Source organism: Danio aesculapii, chromosome 13 (assembly GCF_903798145.1).
Source record: "Danio aesculapii chromosome 13, fDanAes4.1, whole genome shotgun sequence".
NCBI classification, from domain to species: domain Eukaryota; kingdom Metazoa; phylum Chordata; class Actinopteri; order Cypriniformes; family Danionidae; genus Danio; species Danio aesculapii.
Window position 1 is genome coordinate 37,057,567 of NC_079447.1, and position 11,286 is coordinate 37,068,852.

General features: G+C 36.3%; 1 protein-coding gene across 1 annotated transcript in view; it reads left to right on the plus strand.

The window, feature by feature from the left end:
- The window catches only part of trmt61a (tRNA methyltransferase 61A), a 33,424-nt gene extending 23,747 nt beyond the window's left edge, over positions 1-9,677 (plus strand). Inside the window, exon 4 of the mRNA XM_056471561.1 lies at positions 7,372-9,677. Within this exon, the coding sequence (XP_056327536.1) occupies positions 7,372-7,691 (320 nt within the window). The 3' untranslated portion in view covers positions 7,692-9,677. The remainder of the gene's footprint in view (positions 1-7,371) is intronic.
- Positions 9,678-11,286: the final 1,609 nt, after the last annotated feature.

The window sequence follows — 11,286 nt, forward strand, 5'->3', positions numbered from 1 at the left end:
CTAGCAGGAATTAACATGTTGTTAGCATGATTCTAGTATGAATTAGCATGTTACCAGCATGTTACTAGCATGAATTAGCATGTTACTAGCATGATTCTAGCATGAGTTAACATGTTGTTAGCATGATTCTAGCATGAATTAGCATGTAACTAGCATGATTCTAGCATGAATTAGCATGTAACTAGCATGATTCTTGCATGAATTAGCATGTAACTAGCATGAGTTAGCATGATTCTAGCATGAATTAGCATGTCACTAACATGTTTCTAGCATGAATTAGCATGTTGTTAGCATGATTCTAATATGAATTAGCATGTTTTTAGCATGAGCCTAGCATGAATTAGCATGTTACTAGCATGAATTAGCATGTTACTAGCATGATTTTAGCATGAATTAGCATGTATACTAGCATGTTTCTAGCATGAATTAGCATGTTACTAGCATGATTCTAGCATGAATTAGCATTATTTTAGCATGAATTAGCATGTTACTAACATGTTTCTAGCATGAATTAACATGTTACTAGCATGATTCTAGCATGAATTAGCATGTTTCTAGCATGAATTAGCATGATTCTAGCATGAATTAGCATGTTGTTAGCATTATTCTAGCATGAATTAGCATGTTGTTAGCATATTTCTAGCATGAATTAACATGTTTCTAGCATGAATTAGCATGTTGTTAGCATGATTCTAGTATGAATTAGCATGTTACCAGCGTGTTACTAGCATGAATTAGCATGTTACTAGCATGATTCTAGCATGAGTTAACATGTTGTTAGCATGATTCTAACATGAATTAGCATGTAACTACCATGATTCTAGCATGAATTAGCATGTAACTAGCATGATATTAGCATGTAACTAGCATGGATCTAGCATGAATTAGAATGTAACTAGCATGATATTAGCATGTTTTTAGCATGATTCTAGCATGAATCAGCTTGTTTCTAGCATGACTTAGCCTGTTACTAGCATGACTAGCATGTCACTCGTGTTTGCTAGCACCTTTCTAGCAAGATTAGCATGTCAGTAGGATGTTAAAACTGTTAGCATGTGTTTTAATAGCTAGTCACAGTCTCTGGGACAGTTGCTAGGGTGCTGAAATTGGTTGCTAGGGAGTGGCTAGTAAGTTTAAAGGTAATCAGTGATTGGCTGCTGGCTAGACTGAGTTGAATGAGGCCAGACTCTAGTCTGTAGGACAGTCTGATGCAGAGTTATGAGCTCACAAAGGTTGATCCAATGTTAAGTCAATGGCAGTCTTTTACAATGGAAGTCTATGGGACAGTTGCTAGGGTGCTGTAAGTGGTTGCTAGGGAGTGGCTTGTAAGTTAAAAAGTCATCAGTTATTGGCTGCTGGCTAGACTGAGTTAAATGAGTCCAGTTAGAAGTCTGTAGGACAGTCTGATGCAGAGTTAAAGTTTGACCCAATGTGAAGTCAATGGGACTGGCTTGAGAAAGCCTGTTGGTAATATTTAGTTTAAACAGTTTTAAAAAGTATGAAAAGATAGATAGATAGATAGATAGATAGATAGATAGATAGACAGATAGACAGATAGATAGACAGAACGATTAGCATGTCATTAGCATGATTCTAGCATGAATTAGCATGTTACTAATATGATTCTAGCATGAATTAGCATGTTATTTGCATGGTTCTAGCATGAATTAGCATGTTACTAGCATGATTCTAGCATGAACTAGCATGTACTAGCATGTTACTAGCATGATTCTAACTTGAGTTAGCATGTTCTTAGCATGATTCTAACATGAATTAGCATTTTACTAGCATAATTCTAGCATGCATTCGCATGTTACAAGAATGATTCTAACATGAATTAGCATGAGTCTAGCATGAATTAGCATGTCATTAGCATGATTCTACCATGAATTAGCATGTTATTAGCATGGTTCTAGCATGAATTAGCATGTTACTAGCATGATTCTAGCATTAACTAGCATGTTACTAGCATGATTCTAGCATGAACTAGCATGTTACTAGCATGAACTAGCATGTTACTAGCATGATTATAGCATGAAATAGCATGTTCTTAGCATGATTCTAACATGAATTGGCATGTTACTAGCATAATTCTAGCATGCATTTGCATGTTACAAGAATGATTCTAGCATGAATTAGCATGAGTCTAGCATGAATTAGCATGTAACTAGCATGAGTCTAGCATGAATTAGCATGTTACTAGCATGATTCTAGCATGAATTAGCATTTTACTAGCATAATTCTAGCATGAATTAGCATGTTGCTAGCATGATTCTAGCATGAATTAACATGTTTCTAGCATGAATTAGCATGTTGTTAGCATGATTCTAGCATGAATTAGCATGTTGTTAGCATGATTCTAGCATGAATTAGCATGTTACTAGCACGATTCTAGCATGAATTAGCATGTTACTAGCACGATTCTAGCATGAGTTAGCATGTTACTAGCATGATATAGCTGCTGTTATATCATTGCTAGGTTAGTCTGTTTTGTTGCTATGGAGTTGATTGACAGCTTAGACTGATGATGTATCAAAGCTTCTTGCCAGTATGAACAGTTAAAAACAACCCCATGTCTCTATAACACTGCAGCATGACGATATCAATCTGGGCCTCTATAATGGCAGTCTATGGGACAGTTGCTAGGGTGCAGTATCTGGTTGTTAGGGTGTGGCTAGAAAGTTAAAAGGTCATCAGTGATTTGGCTGCTGGCTAGACTGAGTTAAATGAGCTCAGCCATTAGTCTGTAGGACAGTCTGATGCAGAGTTATGAGCTCACAAAGTTTGATCCAATGTTAAGTCAATGACAGTCTTTTGCAGTGGAAGTCTATGGGACAGTTTCTAGGGTCCCAAAAGTGGTTGCTAGGGCGTGGCCAGAAAGTTAAAAGCTCATCAGTTATTGGCAGTTAGCTAGTCTGAGTTAAATGAGCCCAGTTAGAAGTCTGTGTGACAGTCTGATGCAGTTTTGAGCTCACAAAGTTTGACTCAATGTTAAGTCTATGGGATTTTTCCTGTGGTCCCGGGACGTTTTTCGGGAAACCAAAAGTCGGATCAGTCGGAAAAGATATAGCAAGTCGAGTCAGTCCCGAGTCAGACCAGTTTGGAGGTCTGGTGTGAGTTTGGTGGTCATAGCTCGAAAGCTTTAGGCATGACGTTTTGTTTTTTAGTCTCAGAAGAAAAATAGGATAACAGTAGTCTGGCTTGCTACACAAGCCAGCCTAGTAATAATAAGTTTAAGATAGATAACAGTATGCTGGCTTTTCAAGCCACCATAATTACACTTAAACCAAATATTTTAGTCAACTAAATCTAGAGTTGATTTAGCCGACTAAAATTTAGTTGACTAAAACTAGAATAAAACTGAAATGATTCAGAAGACTAAAGAATAAGACTAAAACTAAAATGGAATTTAATTAAAAGATTTTAAACCAAACCAAAATTTTCTGTCAAAATTAACACTGCTCTTACCCTCTTGAAAATTTAAATTCCATCCAGGAACCTCCAGTCAGTTAGTATCGCATCGCCTCGCAGTACCATTACAGAGAAGCTCCGAGTCAATTTCTAAAACATATTCATTCCATGTTCTTCACTGGTTAAATGATCTTGCCATTCCCACATGAACTACTGACTCACTAATATCATTCAAATGACAACTGAAAACCCATCTCTTCCTCTAACGCTTGAGCACTTAAAAGATACAAATAAAAAAAAAAACTCATGTATAGTTTGTATAACACACTTTGGACAAAAGCATCTGCTAAATGACTAAATTTAAATATTAATATATGAACACCACTGCAAATACAAGTTGGTTAAAGTGGGCTAAAAGTTTCAATAATAAATTATTATTTACTTTATTTTAAACTGCTTATGATATCAATATTGTGTATGTTCATTTGAATATCTTTGAATATCTATTTATGTCTACTTTGATTTGAGCGAAGACAAATTGAGCAACACCACTACCATCCTAACATGGTACCTATTCACTGTAGTTCTGTAATGAATGTCAAGAGTGAAGAATCGGATTGTGTCATGATGGACTAAGTTGTAATCAGATTGAACCTAAAAACTCAGAGTAAACTATACCCATAAGCCTCCTGCTTAATATATTGCTGTCCTGGCATTTCCCTGTCAATCATCTTACTCTGATCTGATGTGGCTATTCTTGTGCATGTTAGTAATGCCACCTTTAGTCCAAATTCCCTCTGTTAGTGGAGAAAGATGACAGGGTAGTGGTGGATCATCACTGTTAAAACCATAGACTGTAAAATATATGGACGTAGCATCCGTGACGTCACCCATAGGTTTCTGAAGAGCGCAAAAGAAGCTACAAGTAGGCGCGGCCAACCGTCGCCATTCTGTTCGCGCGTCATCGCATCCACGGCGGGATACCAAACAAGGGCAAAGAGGCGGAGAGTGAGCGGAGCTACAGACACCTGCTGGCACTTTGCTTAAACCTGGCAGACAGACTTTACTTTGGGAGAAACGCTTGTTAATTTATTACCTGCAACTCGTTTGTGTTCTGACCACATGTGCTTGGTTGTACACTATATCAATAAAGTGTTAAGACTTTTAAAAACACTGTTGTAATACATTGAGCCACTAAACATTGTTCTTGTGATGTTATTCTACAGGAGAAAAACGTGAATTACTTCAAAACACTTCAAATATGGTGTGTGTTAGTAAATGCAGGACTATTGATGAACTCCAGCATAACACTGTATGATAACGCTTCAGATGACTGTTCTAGAGCCTACAGCTAATCTGTCACATTCTGGAGTGCTTTACAGCTCTAAAGAACATTATAAATGATAAATGATCTTAAATAAAACACACACATAGAGATGGTGTTTAAGTATATAACTTTACTCACCTGGGAAACGGAGGCCACATGAATGGTTTGTGAGCACAATTAAGTGCACACAGCATCCCATATCATCTGATAATTGTAAGAAATAAGTCCAAAAGGCAGCTGACTGTGTAAAGCCACATAAAACAAAACAAAAATACGATGAACATGCCGAGATTAGTGGCTAATCTGCCGGATTCAGCTGAGGTGAAGTGACGGCGACCAGCGAGACCTAGCTGTCACTCAAGTGGCCACGCCCTTAATTATGCAAACTTAATATAACCTAATATAAAGTAAATGGATGAGTTATAAAAAAATTCACCCCCCTCACAGTTGTCATGGAGGGTAATAATAGCTACATGAACCAAAATCGTTCTTTGTACCAGGCTGTAAACACCTTTTTTTCTGTTGTAAAGTTGGCCATTCTAACAGTGAACTCAATTGCAATTTGCTCTATTATGGAGCCAGGACTAGCGGAATTTTGATGAATTGCAGTTTCAGTTACTTCCGTATTGGCTTCCCGAGGGAGAGCGGGAGGTTGCCGCTTGGTTAAAACCCCTTACACACCCTTTCTCCATTTATCCACTTAATACCTTAGATCTTAGCAGGAAGGCAAGAAAATGCGAACAAGAACATGTTGAGTGCCATCTGAACCTTTACAGCTTAGTGAGCTGCTAATTATTTCCAGTGTGTGTGTGTGCACTTGTGTGGGTTAAATGCAGAGCAGAAATTCCAAGTCACCGTACTTGGCCACATGTCATGACTTTTCTTTTCCACGTCTGAATCCAAATTCTGCTACACTTCCAGTCTTGAGCAATGCTTTTTCTGATGAATCTTTTTAAAGCAGCTTAGATGTGTCCTTAACTGGCTTGAGGATACTATATATTGTGTTGGTATATAGAGCCAAAAATGTTAGAATTGTGTTGATGTCCCAATATTTATGGCCTTGACTGTATATGTATTTTACATATAAAAAATAAAGTTAATAAAGTTTACCATACGTTAACATCACTACAATATTATGGACTGAAAAATCTGATGTAAATGCTGCTCTCTGAGTGTAAATGTGTAAGCACCACAATCAAACTTACCATCGTGTAGGATTTTCGCCGCATTTTGTGACAGGAATAACACACACTGCTTTCTGACGCTACCTACCGAGTGCATCCAAGTTACCGAGAAATGCAGAGGGTTTTTTTCTCTCAATTGCCATGCAGTCACAAACATTGCATTAAAACAGGGCAAAACATCCATAAAACTGTTGTACAGATCTGTCAAGTACTCTTAAATGGAAACACAAAAAAACTGTTTGTATGATTACATGCATTGTCAGCTTAAGGTTACTCTGTTAGAAGCATGCATGTTAATACATGTTGTGACCAATCTATTACCACATCATTACATCATACTACATTAATATAAATCTGGTATAATAAAATGGTTGGCAGTCATGAATGGTTTCATTCTAAATTTGGTTTTACCATTCCAATGAGCATTTCTAAGGCATCATGTGAAAACTATAAAAAGTGGCACACTTTGCACAAAATTGCAATAACATGCTAACTAATGCGGATATGTTATGATATTTTAGAAAATGATCAAATCAACATATGTTCCATTGTTTCAGGAAAAATAAAGCATCACTAGAACTTCTGAAAGCGAACAGACATGCTTTTATGTTGCATACAATTAATTAGCCATTTTAACAATTTAAACGAACTAAAGTAAATAAAATAATATCACCACCATTTTCTCAACCTAAAAACATTAAAAATAATCATGAAAACAAAAACACTTGAAAGTTTAGCTATCATGCTACCTTATAGAACTTTTTGGCCATTTGTTTTTTTGTTTTTGCCCATATTAATGTTAACTGCATTATTTTTGGCTCAGGCATGTATTTGTAATGGGATTATAATTATAAATACATTTTATACCATAAAAACCTTTTTTTTTTTTACATTCAGTAGCTAAGGACTTAGGACAAAAATGTCCTCATTGAAAACTATTAAAAGGGCAATTGCATATTAAATATTTGTAATATTCTTTCTGTTGGAAAATTTGACAATTTTTTACTAGATGGTGTTTTTTTTTATTTTGGCATTATTCCTGTTTTCTGCTTATGCATATAGTCCATTATAGAGTTGATTGCATAAATTATGCAGCTATAATTGTGTGGGTATATTGGAATGGCTATAAGATTGTGATTTGTATGTATGCACATATTGTGCAGCCCTAAATTTTACCCCTAAAATGAGTGCAGAAAGTTTTTTTTTTTTTGTTATGCAAACACAAGCAGTGCATGTGATGTATATTTCATCATCATTACAGTGCACACATACTTATATTTGCAGTAATTAATTTGTCCAAAAGTAAGCAACACTGGCCCAGTCGGTGGAATTGCAGTCAAAAAAAAAAAAAAAAAAGATGCAACAAAGACTTTTTACAATGTTAATGTGAAAACCGTCTGTGAAAGTGTCCATTAGCTTACTGTCTTATACTCTTGACTTGATCTCCAGGAGGTCGTCTCTGCTCATTCTCACCATGTATAGAGCAGGTCCAGAGAACTTGCGAGGCTTTATTGGACCATGGGTTTGAGGAGATCTGCACACTGGAGGTTCTGCTGCGGGTTCATGATGTTCGCACTGTCACTCTGGCCTTGCCAGACTTCGGACCAGAGGAGTGCTATGCCGACAGCACTCAGACAGCTTCAGACCTCAGTCAAGAGGATGTCAACACCTCTGTGATCTGCAAGACTGCCACACCACCCAGAGAAATGGCAGGACACACAGGATACCTCACCTTTGCTTCCAAACCACGTGACCAGAAGTGTGAATGAAGTTGATGTTGTAGAGTTAAAGTAATGCAGGCCTGAGAAATGTCTTGAATGCACCTGTGCAATCCCTTTTAGTTGTGCTTAGCTTCATTTACATTTAAAATATTGGTTGGTTAGTAGATGAGATTTTACTCAATGTAGAATTTTTTTTTCCATTTACAACAAAAAAAATTCAATAATTAGATCTTTAGTTTTACTATAAAAATAAAAAACAGTTAGTAGTTTGTATGTGTTGCTTTCTCTTGTGGTTCTAATGTGCAGACTCTCAACTGTTTTGTAAAAATAAATGCACAGATATCAGATTTTTGTCAAAACATAAAGACTGAGTGTAGTTGTCATCATGATGTGAAAATGTTTTGTCTTTATTTCTATATTTTTTTATAATGTCAATTGTGTCAAAGCAACTTAACAAAGATGAAGTTCTTGTACGTTGAAACTGCTTCAGTCCAGTTTTCATCATTGAAGTTCAGTGTAATGTAAATATCACTGTTGAAAGCTGAAACATTGAATATAATAGAGCAACTTCGCTTATGCGCAGCTTCACATGTCCCAACCATCCTAATACTAGGATGTCAGATAATGTCATGCAAGGCTTTGATTGATTGTGAGGTTTTTAATGTACTCATTGATGTGATATAAACTGTTTTTCACCACTAGTGCTCTGATTTCAAGGCTGTACAGCCTGTTCTGGATTTGTGTGTTACATTCTTGCTTGTGAAATGTAAGATACTGTAAAAGAACAAGATGTGCAAACATCTGGTAAATGTTAGATCTGAAAATAAGTACTGAGAGCTCTTCTATTTATGTGTCCATAAAAGGCCTTCCCACTGAAATCTGATGCCTTTGTAGTTGCTGTAAAGAGGTGATTTTGTTTATTATTATTCTTTGTCACACACACTGTCTCAATATTATAAAACTTTGTGTGCTCTATTTTCAGAATACAATAGTCATATGTAGTTAGAATGGCATACTAATGTACTGCATGAAATACTGTTCTATCATAAACTACAGTCCTTTTCACAAGATTATATGTAGGCCAGCTTCAGCCATATTACACTTTTCTGTTATGCCATATGAGTATGTAAAAATTTAGCCCTGAAACCTACAACGCTAAATTGGCCCGTGTTTCAGTTTTATTGTCCAACCACTGCATATACTGTATGTATGTGTACTTTGACGTAAAAAGAACTTGTGTATACCTTTGCAGCGTTATATATTAACAAGCTTGAGAATTAGGTGGAACATAATTAAACTAATGTAAACAAAACTTTGAAACTACGTTTCAAGCAAGAACACAAATTAGCTTGTTTTTGCATGAATCAACAATTTTCTAGTATTTATGAACTAGCGTAATTCAGACAAATTAGATTTTACATGTTTTAAAGTGAGTTTGCATGCATGTTTCTAACATGAGCACATAGCATACTGCTATAATTTTGTTAATATAATTAAATATATCTTAAATATGGCTCTTTTTAATGTTCATTACATTAGATTTTTCTCATTATCACATTGGATTTTTTAATTAAGTAATTGATTATTTAAATAATCTTTTAATTAGTATAACCCACATCTTCTCTGTGTTATGTCATGCTCAGAATTGCAATTGTATTGCTGATATACTATAACTATATGAGGGATAATGTGTTATGTAATGCTGCAACTCAAATGCTAAGAAAAGGCCCTCTCCCCATACCAGTTTCTATTTTATCTCTGCGTGGCAGATGGAAAGATGCTGATGTAACAGTGTGTGTTTAAACCATCTGCTTTCTGTTAACAGAATATCAAGGAAAAGAATAAGAAAAGAGCTTGGTTTACTTCTTTCCTGATGGTCTCAAACACAGCACTGGGCTCTGTGATTGCAGCTCTTAAGACTCCACAAATTCTCTCACCTTAATCAGTGTGTCAGCAATACCTCAATTGACACAGATTCTTCATATGATGATATTCTAACGAACAGCAATAAAAGCAATGGTATTCTGCATTAAATGGCTGACATGTTTTCTTTTTAAATTAAAAAGAAATCCATTGGTAAATAAGTAGTAATGAGTAATGTTGGTGAAGTTGAATTTTTAAAAACAATCCAGATTTTAATGTTACTTGATCCTTTTGAAATCATTCTAATATGGTGTTTTTGTGCACATCTAACCTTATTTTTGATTTTTGAAAACTACTGTAATATGTCAGGTCTTCAATAGAAATTTCTAAAGAACAGTATTTGAAATTAACCATATCTTAATGTTAGAAATATGTTTAATGTCTCTCCTGATCAGCTGAATTTGCCATAGCTGAATGAAAGCATAATTAACCTTTAAACCTTTGTATTTTAAGGCCAAGAAAGGACTCTGTTACCATTTATGTTAACTTTAAGATCACAAGCATCTTTATGTGTAAAGAATAAATGACAATCAATCTACTTGTTCATTCATTCCCCTGCTTCATTTTGGTTTCAATACTCTGTTCTAGGGCTGCCACTAATGACTATTTTTATATTGATTATTCGGTCAATTAATTTATTGATTATTCGACTATTCTAAACGGTTAATTTTAACAATTAGTATTTTTATATTAGTAATCAGTCATTTGAAAAATAGCCTCCATCTATTTTCAGATGCATTTTGGGATATAGCATAAACACTTAAGCAACGGTCACACTGGGCTTTGTGTGTGCGAAATTCTGTCGTACGGCGCTGCGAAAAAGGGCGGGATTAAACAAGATGTTTAGACATTAAAAAGCGAGCGATTTGCTCCATATTTTAAATTTCTGTCCATAGAGGTGCTATTTTGATCCTCGATTGGTCTCACGCAGTCAAATGATGCGATTTCGCAGGTCAGAGTTCACCAAGCTTGAACTTTGCACCACAGCGACATGCGAAACTTGACGCATGACCTTGCGTTTCCAGTCTGACACATTCGCATGCGTATGAATGGAAGTCTATGGGAGGAAAAGCCCAGTGTGACCGCAGCTTTATGTCTGACGCATTCGTGTGCGTATAAATGAAAGTCTATGAGGATAAAAGTGCAGTGTGACCACAGCTTTAGTTTTAAACAAGAACAAATTAAGAAACAAACAGATGAACAGAATAAACTAATAATAGGATAACAAGATGGGAGGGACTAGACAATAGACGAGAGCACATGGCACAAACAGACTAACATAAGCCATGTGCCCACATGAAATTGGATTAGAACATGCAGCCAACAGCCCCTTTCACACTCAGCAAAGTTGCATCAAAGTCACTTAACAACTCCAATTTTTGGTACATGCTCTAAGCTTAAGAATCTTAAGAATAGTTAAAGGCGAGGGGAAAAAAAACTTCACCAGTTGGTGAAAGTGAAGAAAAAACCTAGAGAGAAACCAGACTCAGTTGGGCACGACCATTTCAATTTCAGTCTCAGCGGCGGAGACTGGAAGCTGGACCTCAGCGAAGACTCGTCTGTCCCTGGAGCGTCTCATGCTCTTCACTCCTCCATGACCACCACAGCAGCTGCTCAGGATACGGCCTGGTCCAGGAATATGGAAACCTTGGGATGATCTCATCGCTGGTCTTGGATCGAGTCAGTGACTCTGCATAGTCTGAGGGCCTCGGGATGAGTA